Source organism: Colossoma macropomum, unplaced genomic scaffold (assembly GCF_904425465.1).
Source record: "Colossoma macropomum unplaced genomic scaffold, Colossoma_macropomum, whole genome shotgun sequence".
NCBI lineage: Eukaryota > Metazoa > Chordata > Actinopteri > Characiformes > Serrasalmidae > Colossoma > Colossoma macropomum.
In genome coordinates, this window is record NW_023494789.1 from 24,403,455 (window position 1) to 24,423,147 (window position 19,693).

The following is a 19,693-nucleotide window of genomic DNA, read 5'->3' on the forward strand; positions in this document are numbered from 1 at the left end:
GATGAATATTAAAGAATATAACCTCTAAAATTCAAATGTAACACTCAGTAACAGTGAAACAGCTCAAAACTCACAATATTACACTCTGCACTGTTTGAACCGACTGGTCAGAATGAACAGTAAAGTGACCTGACTGGAGTCCACACTGTTAATACAAATAAAACCATCTCTGATCACTGGGTTCTCCCACTTTCTCCTCCTGTTTTTCTCCTTTGTCTCTTCTCTCTGAAGGTTTATTCGCTCATAACCTTGTTTTTTTTATTAAGTATCTTCTGGAGACTCTTGGACATGAAGTACGGCCTCTCTGCAGATCCATCATTGCGCTCCAGATCCTCCACTGAGGGAACAACCATTAAATCAGAACCAAAATCAGCCCAGCAGTGAACAGTAACGCTGTAAACCTCTAACTCACTCTCTCACTACGATTAGAGCTAAATACCTAAACACTTTAGGACAAACCCCAACAGCATCCTAACCTCTGTTTAAGCATCCGTTTCTATCATTTTTAGGCAGCTGTGTCAGGCAGCATAGTTCACTACTAGCATAATGAGGCGACATTTATTTATACTGTAAAACGCTGCTTTCACTGTGAGATGTTTTTCTTTTCTAACTCTGCGTTTTAAAAATCTCAGATGCCGCAGACTCGACCTCCACTGTCCCTCTTATTACCTTTGTGTGTTAATGTTGATGATAAAATATTACAGTGATGGTGGTGAATAATGAGGAGACAGAACTGAACGTGTGTCTGTTTATTAGGAGGAATAACGTTAGCACGCTCGGCTAAACCGTTTAGGAAATGGAGACTGAAACTGGGGAGCAGTGATGCTCTGATAAACGGCAGGGGGAGCTCTCACAGTAATTCTCAACTATAGTTTATTACACTTTAGTTTTGTTTGACCTTTTTTCCATCAGTAACAGAAGCTGTAACTTACATTTTTAACATTATTGTGATTAGAGAAAGAGAAAAGTATTACACTCAAAGCCAGGCGAAAAGAGAAAAATAAGAGTGGGGAGTGTTACAGTGAGTGTAAAGCCTCAGCGCATACAGAGTAAAGTGAATAAAACCAGTTAAAAAGGCAGTAGAACAGCGCAGGAGGCATGCTATATTGGATAAAATTACAGCTGGGATGATACACTGATCATTTTCACTTCCAGTGTTCTATTGGTTATATCATATTGCAGCAATCTGCTGCTGGCTGGTGCTGGACCTGAGACTCTGGAGGTGTGGCTAAAGAGATAAACACATGCAAAGGCTCATGGTAGTGCGTGCCCTCCAACAAAGGGACTTGTTTGAGTTGTTTAATGTCATTGTCTGTTAGTTTAAGGTATGTTATGTGTTGTTTGTGTTATTTAGTGTTGGGGTTGTGGGTTTTGTGTACGTGGGGGGTCACCGTCAGAGTAAAGCTGGTGGCTAGAGGTGACCTCCCCCCTCAAGTGTTCTGGTCTGCTGAAAAGGGTCTGACTGCAGAGCTGTAGATTTTTAGGCCAGTGAAATGCATGTGCAGTAGGAAAAGTTGAGCGTTACAAGCGTTCCCATTCATATTGCAACCTGTGGCCACTCTCGTCATTGATAATGTCTGATCTAAACAGTGACTGTTTGTGCTGGTTGTATGTTTTGCCATGCATATTACCATTCAAGAAGGGATACTGCTGCCAATATTATTGTGTGTTCTGCTGGTGTGTTCAATAAAGAGCACTTGTTATTGCAGAATCATGGACACCCCTGTGTTTCTTCTTCTGCCAGTGCTACAATATGTAGCTTTTCAAAGTGTTTTGAAACCAAATGGTCACGCTTTCCTTTCTGATTGACATAAAGTTACTATATTAAACTCTAATCTGGTATATTTAGAGGAAAACAGTCTCACCCACCTAAATATTTGCACCTATATTAAAGCCACCAGCAGAAGTGGCAGCGAACCACAGCAGTCAGCAGAACGTTCCTTTAAGAGTTCCATTAACCATTCATTTTTTTTTGAGAAACTAAATTATACAACCAAATGTCAGAATAGCAAAGAAGGCTTTCACCTTACATAATCAATCAACGCAGCTAAAAGCTGTCCTCTGATGATTATCCCCGGCAATGCCAACATTTCCACTGTTGTCAGCGGTGTCAGTCACGCAGGCACAAAATTACATTTTTGCACGTCATTGTGTAATAAGCATAAAGCATAAGTACAGAACTGATTTATGATCACTAAACCTTTACAGAGATTTTTCTTACTTTACTGTAAAGTAAAATTTTAAAAGATGGTGAGGCGTCCTTAAACGTTTGGCCTGTTGATATTTGTAGCATACTGTATTTTCCTGACAGAAGGTTCTGAGTGCTGCGTTTTCTCTGCCAGAATATATAAAGCTTTAACACTCACAGAAGCACAGGAACAGAGTGTCCACACACATGGCGTAGATGCTGAAGAAGCCATGGGCGATGAGGTAGGTGCCAAACATCACCGTCTAGAACAAACACACACTGCAGTGAAACTACCTGCTAATATTTCTCACAGTAACATAAACACAGCTGATTCAGTAACATTTAGCATCCTGATATACCACAACAACACAGCAGGAACTAAGGATTACTATGGATTACTGTGTTATATCAATAATGCTAATGCTAATAATCCAAGAGAACTGATCTAGAAACAACAGTAGTTATATTCCAGTATAAATAATGCTAATGCTAATTAATTCCAGAGAACTGATCTACTGTACTACCACTACTACTACTAATAATAATAATAATAAAAATGGAAAGCTGATTTTAATTCAGCTGTAGCCTGTATTATTGTAGTATATCAGTAATGCTAATGCTTGCATCTGAACTCACCACAATGGGAACCCAATAGTAGTTTAGTGACCGTGCCTCTTCCTCCACAACCTTTATCTTCCCTGAGAAGAAGAAGAAAGAGCAGACTCCTGACAGGAGAGAGAGAGAAAAAACAGCTAAAGTCACCACTTTTTTTCAAATACTTCAGCAGATTAACTATCATTTCATACCAATTAATCGTGCAACACCTTCATCATCACAAATGTACACTGCACAGCTGGATGCGTTACTCTGATTTTATCACGGGGAAGGGTGTTCTTAGGCATGACGTGAAGCAGAATTAAACCCTCCCTCCCCATTATAAAATCACTGTCATGCACGGCCTCAAGTGGCTTATTGCTTTTATAAAATGTCAGCCAACATAAAATATAATAAAATACACAATAATATAAGTTATTAATAAAGAGATGTCATAAATGAGAAGAATGAGGAAAACGTTCGTTCGTCCATCGCTGTATACTGCGGTCATTTCATGAACTGTTAAACTTTTTCTTATATATCAATGAACATCTGATAACATGGCACTGTTTAATGCAAAAACCGTCATTTCATAAGCACTTTTAGTCACCAAATGGCCACAGCGAGTTAGTACATAAGTACTTTCATAAGCACTTCAATTGAAGCCTGTGACATTAATGATGGAGTTGTCCAGCATGTTTGCTCTCTTTTAGCCTGTTAGCTACCTACTCAGCGTAGTTCTATTTAAGAACGTAAGTTGCCAGCCATTCAGTTCAAACAAAAACCAGGTTCTTACTTCATCAATATACTCAATGGTCCATGTGAGCAGCATGTAAGTCAAAGATTATTTAGTTTGTGAGGAATGGCTCTCAGTTCTATTTATTGTATTTTATTCAGCTGCTTTCGGCACTCACCCACAATCCCCACTATCAGCAGCTTTCCCAGAAACAACAGGAAGTCCGTCACTTTGTCCAGCACAAACACTCTAAAATACAAAACATGAATTTATTATGCAAAAACATCTTTATTAACCATTCAGTTACTGATACTTATAAATAAAACCCTATAAACAAATTTAAAAGTAGAGAAAAGTTGATAGGTTATGCCAGTACAGTGTCAAAATCTTAATAAATTAAAAGTTGAATTATTTATTCAGAAATATACTTGAGTAAGGCAGGATATGCTTCTTTTTTATTACATGTGTAGGAAACTTTGATGTTTGTAACAAGTGCTCTGAATGTCTCAATGAAAATGTAAAGAGTAAAAAAGTATTTTTTCTCCTTTTGAGTAAAGGTATAAACAATCAATAATCAATTTCAACAGTACTTGAGTAAAATATGAATTTTTAATGCTTAAGTACAGTAAAAAGTACAACTACCTAAGTATTTTTCACTCCTGCTGATTATTTTTTTGTAATTGATTAGCTCTGTCTAATCCTGGCTGAGTAACAGCACCGAGTGATGTGTCGCTTCTCTCACCGGACAATGTTCCTCATCAGGAGGAAGAAAGCGTCCTTAGCAGATGTGCAGAAGTTTTTACCATAAATGGCGACCTGGGAGAGAGAATGAGTGATAAATCATTATTAACCTTTAATTCCGAGTTGCAGGACTGTAAAAATCCTACTTAACTAAGATTAGTGCACCACCACTGTAGTAATACATTCACTCCAATACAAGTATAAATAAATGATTAAAAGAATAAACAGATTTAAGAGAAAAAGAGGATAAGAGTCAAAAGTACTCTAACAATCACTCTGAGTTTCTTTAAGGCGTATTTTCCTCACAGAAAGAAGCTCCAACACGCTAAGATCTCAGTGATAATAAGCTAACCCATTAGAACATTTGCTGATATTAGCTAATTTAGCTAACACACTAGCACAAAAACATTCAAACAACAGATTTAGGTTTAATAAAGAGCTTTTGTGCTTGTTAATCTAAAATGTCAAAATGAAAACAAACAAGTAAAAGAACACAGTAGATATTTCGCTAATATTAGCTGTTTCCTCAGTTTTGAAGCTGAGTTGTGAAGCACACTTACTTTTACTCTGTAACAATAAAAATAAAAGTATCATTTAATTACATCCAAATAAACTGTACAGCTTTCTAAGTAGTGTGTAAAGAGTACTGATAAAGCATAGTAATAATTTGCTTAAAGTAAAAGTATTTTAAAAAAAAAGAATGACTAAGCTTTAGAGAAGTGTAGGAGTAAAAAAGTACTTACTTTGAGTTTCTTCAACATGTTTTCCTCACAGAAAGAAGCTCCAATATGTTAAGATATGCTGAGTTTATTGTAAGCTAACACATTAGCTTAGCTTGAATGTTATCTGACATCAGCTAAATTAGCTAGCTAACAGACGCTCAAAATAAAACAGTAGAAGCAGTTTAGGATCAATAGAGCAGTGTTTGTTATTCTAAAAGGTCAAAATGAGAAGAATTAAGTAACACAGCAGCTAGTTGGCTAAGATTAGCTTAGTTGGTGAGCTAAGTGTTTCCTCAGTTTGGACGTTGGGGAAATCAGGGCACTTTACTCCCCATTTGTAATTAAAAAGAAAAAATAGCCACGTTGCATAATTTATTAGAAAGGAACTCAAGTAAAAGTAAAATTTCATTACATTTGCACTGATAGAGGGAAAAACACAGGAACTGCATGAGATGCTAACATTAAATTTCAGTACAGCGGTCGTACCATGATGTAGGCGTTTCTGTTGAGGAACTTGATGCATTTCTCCAAACACCAGAAGCAGCACTTCAGGCACCCCAGGATGAACCTAGCAGCTTTGTTTTCAGCAACTGAGAGAGAGAGAGAGAGAGAGAGAGAGAGAGAGAGATCACGAGGTCAATTCATGGTATTGTATTACGTCATTAGGAAGAGCACGTCTCCATGTCGGTAGGTGAGCTGTAACTGTGTGCTCTGATGGAGCTCGTCTCATCACCGTTACTGCGGATACAGCCCTGCAAGTGGATAAACACCAACAAAACATACAAGAATCACCATGAAAACATGAAAAGATAAGACAAGAAGAAGATTAGCAAGACCCAGATAACAAGAGGATGGTGGGCTACTGTTGGCCTGCTGGTGGCAAAGCCTGTGGTCCACTGCCGTTTTGCTCTGTGTTTTCTGGGTGCTGCTTCTGGAACGTTAGACAAAATGCCACTTTCACAGTTTATTTTGCACTCACACATAATGCACTTATTTTTCTTCCATTTCTTCCTTTTCTTATCCTTTCTGAGATAGTTCAGTAACTTTTAACATAAATGTTTAGTAACATTTTAACATAAATATTATAAATAAGGCCACTTATTCCGCTGTAGCCAATCTAGCACAGTGTTAGCCTCAACATTTTCAGCTAAATTATTTTGTGTTAGGCCTAGTCATTCATTTTTTTCTCTCAGTTTTTTGTAAATATTTGTCTTAGTTTATTTTCTAAAATGAACAACTATGTGCATTTAAAATCTGTTTGAGGAGATTAAAAACTAGTTAGGCCTTGTATGCAGGACAACAATCTGGGTGGTCCGAGGGTGGACCAGCAGTGGCAAACAGACAGCGGGGGTCCTTATCAAACCAGCGGACCAATGTACGCTTGCTATCTGAGGGTTGGTGGATCTGTGTAACCTGCATATCTCCAGAAAATTCCAATAAATTCCAATAAAACTAGAAAAATGGCTATCAAAGCTGCCAAAGCTCTGAAATAATAAACCAATACACAGACATAAAGCTGAAGTCAGCTTCTTATTCACCAGGTTCTCATTTACATTCTCCGTTCCAACTTAAATAGAACAAATGGCTGGCAAATACGAAGTCAACATCAGCTGACCTTAATAAATGCATTAATTTACCTCAATACATGTTTCTTTAATCAGGAAACACCTTAACACCTTGGAGGTGTTTAATGAGCAGCTAACAAGCAGCTTAGCAGAGCAGCTGTTGAACGTGTTTCACTGGCGGATTTAACGCCGCGTCCCAAACACACACTTCTGTACTTTACCTACTACACTGACCGCTGCAGACTGCTGATTTGTCGTAGAGAATCACTAAACACATATGCTAACATTAGCTAACAGGTTAGTGTAGCCTCCTCCTGCGTCTCCTTTGAGTGACGAAGCACCTCTGAAGGCACATTTAAACAAGTCGCTTTCTCATGTTATTTCGTTGTAAGACAGAAAACAGGAGACACTGAAAAAACAGAAGAAACAAGAGGCAGAAAAGGCAGAAAAGCTCCAGCTCACTTTTCAGTTTCTTCTCAAGATACTCCAGGATCACCCTGATCACCTGAATGATGGAGAGGATCAGAGAACCGAAGGCCAAGGAGCCTGTATGATACCTGAGAGAGAGAGAGAACATCATTAATCACACTCTAATCACATGATTTTGTGCTCCTGTTTTTAGCTGTGGAAATGTATTAATAGTCTATGTACGGTGCCAGAAACCACACGAGCATGTTTATTCTTACTTGCCAGCTTCTTAGTATAATTTTCCATTCCACCTTAAATAATGCACAGGTGCCAGATCGTAACTGTTGCACGATTTAAGGTGGGACAAAAATTTTGAATAAGAAGCCAACTTCACTAACACATTACAAGCGAGTGTGTGATGATCAGGCATGCAGTTAGCATCAGCAAAAAAATTAAGTATCAAAATGTCCAAAATATGTTGCAAGCACAAATAATGACAGTTCAAGCTGAATTATCAAGCTTAACTTTTTTAAAAAGATGTTTACTTGTTTTCTCTCATTTTGATATAAATGTTTTACTTATTTTGCCAGTTTTTGCTGTACCTTTCTTCTATTTGCTGATTTTGCTGATATGTGTTTTGCTTCTGGCATTGCTCTTTTGCTTCTGACTTTTGGCACTTCTTAACAGAGGGCGGGTCTTAGAAGAGGGCGTTTACCTGCACTCTATTGGTCAACTGATTTGGTTTGACAGGTCTTATGAACACACTCACCTCAAACGTTAGTGTAGTTGGCTTTCTGCTCGCCAGCTCTGCTAGGTTCAGGATTAAGACTGTAAATTTGAATTGTTAGCAAACTATTGGACCAAGTTTTGTGATGCTATGAAACGGAGTTGGGCAGCAGGAATAGTGAATACACCTGAGGGCCCGTCCGAGTGAGGAGAAGATGGGGAATGTCGGGATGTCAGCCGTTTTGTTGAAGGCCCAGTAGTAGGAGGCAAAGGCCCCGGCTAGGGTCACCTGACCCAGCGCCGTCACAAAGTTCACACACCAGAAGAACATGAACAGGTTATAGAACTGGAACACGATCAGGTACTTATGGAGGAACGTCTCTCCACCATAGAACGCAAACAGACATTCCGCATCCGGACACTGTGCGGAGATGTTGGAGCTGTTGAAGTTCTGTGAAAAATAAATAATTAGTTTAGCTCCACCCATTCAGACTACAGCAGTTTAGCTCCACCCATTCAGCCTACAGCTGCAGCAAAAACAGTCTGTTAATTTGTAAGAGATTTGGAAAATGATCATGTAGAAATTAATTATGGTATATAAATTCACAAACTTTACAAGAGCTAGTACATGTGTACTGTAGAAATTATTATGATCATTTTATTATTATCAGTTCTTAATAATATTATTAAAAGTTGTTTCTGGAGACTGACCTGAGGGTTGCAGGTCTGTCCAGAGTATTCACACTCTGTGGTGTTGAAAACTTTATAGATCGGCTGATTGGAGGTGGACAGGAAGCTGCAGGAGGCGGTTAAGGAGCAGCTGGAAGTTCCTCTATAGGAGCACTTTATATTTACATTTGATTACTTTGAATCATTTGATTACTTTGTAATATAAACTTACATTTTGTACCCAGCTTTTATAAGTACTATGTTCCATCCATCAATCTGTCTGTCTGTCTGTCTGTCCATCTATTCATTGTCTCTGTCTGTCTATCCATCGATCTATGTATCTGTCGGTCTGTCTGACAATCTGTCTGTTGGTTGAGTGAAAGTGACTGAGAGTGATAGTGTTGTGTCTGTGAGGTTAGTCAGTTGTGCTATAAGAGTGTGTGTAACTCTGAGATGGATATGCAGCGATGACGGCCCAGTACGCAATCACCAGAGACACGAGGGCAAAGGTCAGCAGAGGGTACAACAGCGATGACATCATATGAGTCAGTACTCTGAAAAATAGATGGGATGAAAACTACAATAACACAACTTTAACAAAACTATAATGATAATAACTACAATTAATTCATAATTATATTAATGCTGAATTAATTTATTTTAGTTTTTTTTATTTGTTAAATTCAGCAAATAAATTTGCTCTACATTTTGCAGAAAAATGTCATATGTAAAGGTGCTCTCTGTAGAGGATGAACTTATTTTCACTTAGAAAATAAACACAACATGGAATCTCACATTTATGCCAGCAGATTTTTGAAAGCCAGTCAATGAACGCAAATTTGCGTCCTTGACCAGTAGCCCTGCTGATTTGGCTGTGTTGACCCTTAAAGGGGTGGGGCTTCATATAGCAGCACTGAATTTCCAAAATAGAGGAATTGCTAATTTTAGCGGCATTTAATCAAAAACCTTTAGACAGTTCATCACCACTCACTATAAACAGTCACATAAAGAGAGACTGTATGATACACAGTCTGCCTCTATACTGTATTACTATGGTTGATTTTGTGCTTTAATCTTACAATAGTAGCCTAACTCTAATGTGTAATGGCTACTGTAGCCAACCACATCAGATGGGGGAAGAACATGGCTGAAACCCCTCCTTCTTCCAGTATAACACCCTATAAATTCACATCCTCCCCTTTTGTTCCTGTGACGAAGGGTTCGCAGTCTTGCCCACCACCCCATCACCTTCCTGTTCCTCAGTGCTACATCATTCCTGCTACAGCTATGAGCTTTGTGCTTACCTGCTGGCCTCTTTAATGAGAGCGATGGCGATGACGATTCTCTTTCTGAGGAAGATGAGGATGAGAAGGATCACCAGCTCCTCGATACCCAGGATAATTGCTGAGAGAGAAACACACAGACTGAAAGATGAGCTAACCACCATATGTAATAATAATAATATTAACAATAGTAAAACTTATATTTATAATAATAATAGCAACAAACTCACTGAAGGCCAGCCAGGTCTGCTGGATCTGCAGGTAGATGAAGAAATCTGTCTGCAGCCCGAGATCCTTTAAGGTAACATCTGATCCAGCTTGGCCTTTCAGAGCTACGTACTGCATATAACAGTGGAAGGTACCTGAGAGAGAGAGAGAGAGAGAGAGAGAGAGAGAGAGAGAGAGAGAGAGAGAGAGAGAGAGAGAGAGAGATGGGGGGTTGATTTTGTGCACCAACACTATCATCATACCCCACTGAATGTTGCTGAGTTCATTTTCAGTTTGATTTTACTGGTAGATACATTTCATTTAAAGGAAATCATAAGAAGTTTTCTTACTGAGGTATGAAAACAGCCTGACCTACAGCAAAGGAAACGTCCTCACCATAACCAATAACGAGGATGACCGAGATGATTATCACCCAGATTATGACCCCAGCCAGAAAACGCAGAAGAACAATGAAGACCATGCTGAGCACCATGGCAATTACTAATCCACTGAGAGAGAGAGAGAGAGAGAGAGAGAGCGAGAGAGAGTCAGACAGACAGAGAGACAGACATATTATGCAGTGTTATACAGTGTATTAGTGTGATACGCTATCACATAATGCTTTGTTGTATGGTGTTCAGTAGTATACAGAGTTATGCAGTCTTATGGAGTGTTTTTTACAGTGTTATACAGTGTTTTGGAGTGTGTCATGCTGATGTTGGTTGGTGTGTAATGGCTGAGAGTCTCACAGCAGGATCCAGCGCCAGCACTTTGTGTAATCCTGAAAGATCCTCATGGCCACCTGCTGAGCTTTTACAATGATGTCGGACTTCCTGCAGAAACAAAAACATTATTCAGCTTCTCACTGACCGTTTAACACTGACATTCATACACACACACACAGGTACACACGCAGACACACACACACACAGACTGACTTGCTTGTGGCATTTAAGTTGGCGTTGACAGTAGTGTTATCACCAATGACAACTGTGTCACTTTCTGTCTTCTGCAGGGTTGGGAGACACCTGTGCATAACTACACACACACACACACACACCCCATCAGACTCCGGCATATGAACAGGTCAGATCAAAGATGCTGATGCAGAGCTGAATAACTCACTAGGCTCGCTGCGAATGATCACCACCGGACACATTTCATCTTTTGCAAGTTCAAGAGCCGCCTGTAAACGTAAAAAAAATAAACAACATCAGTGTCACCAAACAACAAACTCAACACAGCTCAACTCAACACAACTCAACAAAACAAAAAACTTAAACAACTCAACACATCTCAATAAACTAACCATAAATAAATAAATAAACCACTCAACCATCCCAACACAAATCAAACAACTAAGCACAACTCAATCAAATCTACACAACTCAAAATAAACAACGCAATACAATTAACTGAACACTACTTTACATAGCTCAAGCAACTCAACACAAGACAATTACATCAACTAAACACAACACAGCTCAATCAACACAACTCAATCAACTAAATACAACAGAACACAATTCAATACGCTCAATCAATTGAACACAACCTGATAATTCAAATAACTAACAACTCAACAAATCTCTATCAAATCAACACAACTCAACACAACTCAATCAACTAAACACAACTCAGCACAACTCAGTAAAGCTCAACAACTCAATCAACTAAACACAGCTCAACACATCAAGCAATAAAACTCAATCAACCCAACATAACTATCTCAACCAAACACAACACAATTCAATCAACTCAACAAATCTCAATCAAATCAACACAACACAACTTAAATAAACATAACACAATTCAGCACAGCTCAATCAACTCGATACAGCTCTACAAAACTCAGTGAACTCTACATAACTGAACTCAATCAACTCAACACAACTCAATCAACTCAACACAACTCAATCATCTAAACACAACACAATCAACTAAACATAACTCCACAAATCTCAATCAAGCCAACATAACAAAACTCAACCTAATAAACACAACTCACCCCAACACAACACAATACCACTCAATTAACTAAATACAACTTAACTCAATCAAATTGATATAACAAAACTCAATCAACTCAACACAATCAACACAACTCAATCATCTAAACACAACACAATCAACTTAACATAATATAACTCAACAAATCAAACCAACATAACACAACATAATCAACATAATATAACTCAACAAATCAAACCAACATAACACAACTCAATCAAATAAACACAACTGAATATAACACATCTAACTAAACACAACTGAACACAATTCAACACAACTCAATACAACTCAATCAACAAAACTCAATCAACTAAACACAATCAACTCAATACAACTCAATCAGCTCAAGACAACTCACTCAACTAAACACAACATAACTCAGTCAACACAACTCAATCAAATCAACACAACTCAATACAACTTAACACAACACAACTCAGTCAACTAAACAATACTCTACACAACTTGAGTCAACTCAACACAACTCAATCAAATCAACAAACTCAATCACCTCTACTCAATTTAATCAACTCAATAACTGAATAACTCAGGTAAACTGCATTCAATTCTGTAAGATGTGTAAGAGGTATTTTCTCAGTAACATTGTGTGTGTGTGTGTGTGTGTGTGTGTGTGTGTATGTGTGTGTGTGTGTGTGCATGTGTGTATATGTGTGTATGTATATATGTGTGTGTGTGTGTGTGTTTAACTCACCAGTTTAGTGTTCACTCCCTTCTTACAGAACTGTGAGTAGTACTGCATGTCCTCTTCTCTCAGTTTAGCATTCAACAGCGTCAGCGACCGCTCTGGACATTTCTCCACACAAATCTACACAAACACACACACACACACACACACACACACACACACACACACACACACAATATCTTACATCAATAACAATATAACTGCTGCTGCACATGGTAGTTAGGCTGACCACAACACAGTGTAATCACAGAGCAGGTAGGGTGGGCTAATATTGTAAGAGGGTGGGGTAATGAGTTTTATGTTGGGGTAAATGAGTATTACCTGTGTGGTGGGGTAAAAGAGTTTTTTGGGGGGGTGTGGTAGTACCTGTGTGGTGGGACACTGAAACTCCAGCAACACCTGCAGACTGACACACTTCAGACCATTAACATAAAACAGCAAGGGCTTCTTCCTGCATACACACACACACACATACACACACACACACACATATACACACACAGAGTGAGGATTGACTCTCACCGGAGAACTAGTGTTTTCACTGAATTAAACTGTGAGAGTCAGTGTGAGTGTGTTTTAGTGCACTCACTCCAGTGGGGTTCCCTTCTGACCACAGAACTGCCCCCTACTGTCTGTGGGGTAAATCACCTTCCGCAGGTCCCCCTGAGTCCAGGCTGGGGGGTGGTGGGGGATGGGGGGGCATGTGTTTGGCATTAATAATGAGTGCAATTATGTACTATTGGTATATGATTACTGATTGCTCATTGTAAAGCAACATGCAACACTATTGCTATCAGATGGAATATTCTTCTTCCTTCTATTATCTTTCTGCTGATTTTCTGTCCACTAACTCATCCTGCAGTTTTTGAGGTATCGACAACTCCAGAATTTTCAGTCAATGGTGTGCTTTTTTACAGATTTTTGATTTCATACAATCATTGTTAAATTACGATTTGTTTTCCCACAAAGAATGAATGGGGTGCAAAAGTTTGTGCACCCAACTTATATCATGATGACACAAATTCATTTATAACACCATATTACCCATGTGGGTACAATTGCAACCACCTAGCAAAATCCTAGCCACCAACTGGGATACCATAGTAACCACTTAGCAACACCCTTGCAACCACCTGGAATTCCATAGCAACCACCTAAATTGCCATAATAACCATTTGGAAACACCCTAGCAACCGCTTGAGAGCTGCTTAAGCTGCAGAGTCACTCTGCATTTTATTGCAATTATATTGTTTATTCACTTTCAAAATTTCTTCTTCACCCACTCAGAGTAGCTCAGAGCTTTAATACGCTAAAGAGATAGATAGATAGATAGATAGATAGATAGATATGGTTTATTTATTTTACAGATAAAAAAAACTCACCCAGATATCCAACTGCCAAATAACTCAGCATGGCCAGAGTGAAAAGCAGACAGCAAAGAACATCAGTACAGCTCCTACACACACACACATACACAATGAGTTACACACACTATGCTGAGTTATACACACTACACTTAGTTATACACATTACGCTGAGTTACTCACACCGTACTGAGTTATACACACAGTGCTGAGTTATACACACAGTGCTGAGTTTTACACACTGCACCAAGTTATACACACTATGCTGAGTTATACACACAGTGCTGAGTTATACACACAGTGCTGAGTTATACACACTGCACCAAGTTATACACAGTACACTGAGTTATACACACTTTGCTGAGTTACACACACTGCACCGAGTTATACATACTACACTGAGTTATACACACTGCACCGAGTTATACACACTACGCTGAGTTACACATGCTGCGCTGAGATATACACGCTGTGCTGAGTTATGCACACTGAGCTAAGCTGTAAACACTGCACTGGGTGTGATGGTGCTAGTGTGTCTTTGTGACTCTGAGAGAGGAACTGATCTGCAGCTCACACTAACACTGAGTTTGTGTGTGTGTGTGAGTGAGTGAGCATATAAAGGTCAGTGCAGTTCTGCTCTTTAACCGAACATCTTCACAGTCACTCAGAAGAGCCTCTGCTTAAATTCCTAACAATGAACAAGCTGCTGAACTCAGCACTGAACACAACAGTGTTTAAATTTACAGCATTCAAACGTCAGTCAGCTGTACTTTAATAAAATACACCAACCAGCCAGTTTATTAAGTCCACCTCCCTGTATACAAGCTGGACTGCAGTGGCCAGTCGGTGTATAATAACATTTATAAAAAAACAAACAAAAAAAAAAAACAGTAAACATTGTTTTAGTGTAAAATGCTGATCTGGAGCATCCTAACCAATAACTGTGGTTGCTGGTGTTAAATTAAGAGCATCATTTGTTCAGTTTGAGCTTAGGGCGGAGTATTATAACCAAATTAGAGCTGTTTTATAATGGAATTAGAATTGAATTACAAATTATGTAGAATTAAATTAGAACAGAATTGAAACAGAATTAAAACTGAATAAGAATTGAATTAGAAATATTTTATAATTAAAGTAAAGTACAACTGCAATTGAACAGCAATAGAATTAGAACGAGTTCACTCAATTAATATAGAATTAGATTTGAATAGGAATTGAAATAGAAATAGCTTAGAACTGAACAGACAACACTTCATGTTGTTCAAAGTGTATCATCTGTGTGGTCAGCGGTGTGACCGGTGGTCTAACAAGTTGTAACTTGATGTTTCAAACATTTTATTGTGTTTCTAATGTTAATTAAGTACAGACTGAGCTTCATATTCTTACTAACACTCTGATAAGCTGATTTAGGCTCTTAAAATATCCCAATTATTCTTTTAATGCTGGTAATATATTTAATAAACTGATTTAGGCTGTTAAAATCTCAAACGTGCACTTTTATGTAGAGTGCTACCTATAAATATGCACTACGGTAGGATATTTTGACAAGGTAACACAATTTGTCAGAACACCAGAGATGAGGCGGAAACATTCGACAGAAATGAGAATTGAAACAGGAAAATACCTCTTACAGCAGACTTAAAGCACAGATTATGAACTGTTACTACAGCGTCATTGAAGTGAATAACAGTCTCTCTCACCTGTCGTGAATGAGCCCTTTAAAATTAGGGTCAAATGTTCGGGAGTCGCCTGCAGAGAAAAACAACAAACTTCAATTCATTCATCTTAATGTGTCAGTATCTGATCAATACAATGATCAATACAGTATAAACACTGCAGTGGGAGCTCTAATGCAGCCTGATAGCCGGTCTGTGTGAGTGATATTGAGTGATTGCTTAAATCATTGAGTAGAACCCCTCTGAGTGAACAGTTCTAGATACACAGAACTGAATTCACTGCAATACAGACAATATAGACAACATATACAATACAGACCTGTATGTCTGATATTAACACCACATTCATCTGCCCTTATCAGTATAACTGTGTTGTCTCCACTAGTCTCAGCTTTAGCATTATGGGCTGTTTTAGTTAACCTTTTCTAAAAATGAGTTAAAGTATGAATTAAAGCTGTTTACCGTATTTTTCCTTTGCCATCACTGAGGACTGATTTCTTCTTGCTGTATGAACACTCACACACCTCCTCACTTCCTCCTATCTGACAGGAAACTGTTTGTGATGGCATGTTTGTGTTCAAGCTTAAGTTGAACACACTTCATATCCAACAGCTAAATTTAGTCTGACAAAGAAAAAAATGACACAGAACGTTTGTACACTGACATTTTGTATTTTTGTATAAAAGGCTATCATTTGAAATGAAGTTTCCAGTTTTATTTACACTCAAATTTGTACTTTATATTGTTTTGTTGAAAATCAGTAATCCCATATGACCAAAAGACTGAATTTAACAACTGATTAAAATAAATAAATAAATAAATAAATAAATCCCTTTTACGTCCATGCTTTGATCAGTTTAGAAAACTTTCTTCAGATTTGGGTTTAGAGTTAACAAGTGTTGTAATAACATAAAAGGATTTATGTCAGTTTTTTTCCGTCTTGTCCAAAATCAATAATGATCAGGAAGTTCAGTTCTCTCACACGGTCACCAATCACGTAATCAACAGTGGCTTTCTGTTCAAGCTCCCAATTGCATTTTTTTTCTTTTTATTGAATACAGTCTTTAACTAAGGCTTTGCTCTTTCATTTGTCCTTTGTACAATTTCACAGTTTAGCTCTTCATATAAAAGTATACCGAGGAATCTTCAAGTATGAACACTCAATAGAAGCTTATTCTAGTCCTGCAGTTAGACATGTCTAATATACAAATAAATAGTCACAAATATGACAAATATCATTATAATCAACACACACACACATATATATATATATATATATATATATATATATATATATGTATACTTACCACATTAGCTTTATTACTCTAATACACAAATGCACTGACACATAAAATAGACTTAAAGCTTTCTCAATACTTCACATAAACTCTCTCAGCTCACTGTGGATCCTTAAGCTCTGTTCAGCATTCTGTTCACAATACTATTGCCATTGTAACAGATTTAAATGTGAAACCAAAAGTAAACACCATCAAAATTACTAAAATTACTTCTTTTTTTTCCTAACCAGTTGAGCATTAAATCAATGAAGGCCAACTGCCAGTGTAAACTAAATTACAGCTGCAAGTCCCTCAGTAAATGCTAACAGTAACTTACTGAGGCTCACTGAACAAAATGGCTAAATGCTAGCGGAGGCTCAAAGCTTGTCTACAGAAGCCAACCGGCTAATGGCAGCAGAGGCTATGGCTTACTTATAACAGCCAACTGGCTAAAGCTAACGGAGGTTAAAGCTAGTGGAGGCTATAGCTTGCTTATAAGGGCCGACAGGCTAAAGCTAGCTGAGGCTATAGGTTGTTCATACGAGCTAACAGGCTGAAGCTAGCAGAGGTTAAGGCTAGACGGGCTCCAGCTTGTTTATAAGGATTAACACGCTAGACTTATTAGAGATTGTAGCTCTTACTCCTTTTAGCGTTAGCGATATGAACTTTACAGTCCCTAAAGCATTAGCTACCAATTTATCTAGTTACTCTCTCCAAAAGCAAACAGAACCACCATAAGCTATTAGAAGCTGAAATGTTTTTAAAACTTGGTAAAAGAACAACCAGGCCATGAGCGTCTGCCATTTCAGTTTTTGGATGGCACATACTTCACAAAATCGAACTATTATTTACACATACTCAATGTTTCTCACCACCAAACAAACTCTTCCTATTATAGGTCCCTTTTAACTCAAAATATAGTTAGTGCTCTTGTGAACTTATTTCATTTCCCTACCTAAGACAGGATATATAAAGAAGGAGACGGTGAGACAGTGGCTTTCTGTTCAAGCTCCAACTTGCATTTGAGAGGTTTTTCCTGAACTGCTCAAAGCCACAAACTGGTGTCTGCCACTGCTACAGCGCCCCCTAATGGCAGGGGTTATTCTTACCCATACATTAACATAAAGAAACTGTCATGTCAAATAAAACACATATACATTTACATATATAAAAAAAATTAACATAAATGTGAATACACCTACAGTGTGTCACACGCTCCCGACAAGATAAAACCCTCTCTATAACAAAGCTATTCCCAACTTTCTAGTTGCTCTTAATATTCTCCTAAAATGTCTTGCGTACTTTTTTTTCTTCTGATTCCTATTTCAGTATCCTAATGACGGACACAGGTACAGTGTGTGTACAGATGGCGAGTAGTTTGTGAATGGATGTGTCGGGGGACCTGGTATAGTGTAGGGTGTAGTGTGCCCCACCAAGGTCTAGTAGGTAGGCTGTAAATCATGGCTGAATTAATAGTGGGGTGAGGTTGTACTGAGGGCTGACCTAGTGTTGGGTATGTAAGCATTTTCCTTGGTCTTCTATCTCTAGTGGACCATCTGACCTCACAGCCAGTATCTATACACCCGAAAGCTTCAGGTTTTTCAGGTTCACTTGGAGTTTCAGGTCTGACTTCCAAGTCAGCTAAGTTTCCCACCACTCATTGATGTTCCGTTGGTCTTTGTTTTTCTCTTGTAGGTACTGTTAACCATTCTTTTTCTCTTACAGGTGCTTGAGAATGTCCTGCAGGTGTTTGTAGCTGTATCTCTTCCCTTTCAGGTACTGGAACCCTCCTGAGCTCTTCCTGGACTGGGCACTGTGGATCAACGGTAGGACCCTTCTGGTAAGTATTGTTTTGTCTTTGCTCTTCTCAACTGGTTGGTACTCTGAACCTGTAACCTGCTGGCTCTTCCTCATCATCTGAAGCGCTTGTGTCCTCAGTATATGTCTGTGGTCTTTCGTCTCTTTTCACTTTCCTGTTTCTGGGTTCCAGTTGTTTCCCACCAGTGCGCTTAACTGGGCATTGCACTGGTTCTGTAGGTAGGTCATTTACTTGCAGGAACAGATTCCGATGGAGAGTTCTTGTCTTACGACTGTCTCCAGCTTCTGGGTAGATTATGTATACAGGGTTATCAGACACTTGTTCTTTGACTATGTAAATAGTGTTCTCCCAGTATGCTCTTAACTTGCCAGGTCCTCCCCGCTCACTCAGGTTCCTTACAAGGACTCTTTTGCCTGGGTGCAAAACTACTCCTTTCATCCTCTGGTCATAATATGACTTTCCTCTTGTTACTGTTTTCACAGGCTATATGGTAGGCCTCCGCCATTCTCCTGGCCCATTTTTCTGCATAACTCTGGTGTGACACGTTTTCTTCTTTGCCCTTCAGACCAAATAGCAGGTCCACCGGGAGACGGGGGGTGCCGCCCATACAAAAGAAAGAATGGTGAGTACCCCGTGGATTTGTGCCTGGTGCAGTTGTATGCATGCACGACCTGATGAAGACGGTCTTTCCACCTTTCCTTTTGCTCCTCTTTAAGTGTTCGCAACATCTGCAACAGCGTCTCATTTTCGAACTCACGACCTTGGTCATGGTGTAGCTTGGCTGGATATCCAAAACAAGGTATGAAATCGTTGAAGATACATTCAGCTGCTGTCCGCCTAGATTTGTTCTTAGTAGGATACACCTGGGCAAACCTGGTGAAATGATCTACTACCACCAAAATATATCTGTACCCTCCTTTGCTGGATTTGAGATGCAGGTAGTCGATACATACGAGTTCCAAGGGGAAGCCAGAGGTTATGCTCCCCATTGGTGCTCGG

General features: G+C 38.8%; 1 protein-coding gene across 1 annotated transcript; it reads right to left on the minus strand.

The window, feature by feature from the left end:
• Positions 1 to 176: 176 nt before the first annotated feature.
• Positions 177 to 18,789, minus strand: LOC118807460 (choline transporter-like protein 2). Its single transcript, XM_036569472.1, has 22 exons — positions 18,599 to 18,789; positions 15,623 to 15,691; positions 13,941 to 14,014; positions 13,148 to 13,232; positions 12,925 to 13,009; positions 12,565 to 12,678; positions 10,965 to 11,025; positions 10,778 to 10,877; positions 10,589 to 10,672; positions 10,236 to 10,348; positions 9,863 to 9,994; positions 9,654 to 9,753; positions 8,811 to 8,903; positions 8,392 to 8,476; positions 7,869 to 8,131; positions 7,009 to 7,103; positions 5,468 to 5,571; positions 4,261 to 4,334; positions 3,697 to 3,767; positions 2,825 to 2,913; positions 2,367 to 2,451; positions 177 to 337 (listed from the first exon to the last, which is right to left on the minus strand). Exons 1-22 carry the CDS (start codon positions 18,787 to 18,789, stop codon positions 234 to 236), a joined length of 2,271 nt encoding a protein of 756 aa, XP_036425365.1. The 3' UTR covers positions 177 to 233.
• Positions 18,790 to 19,693: the final 904 nt, after the last annotated feature.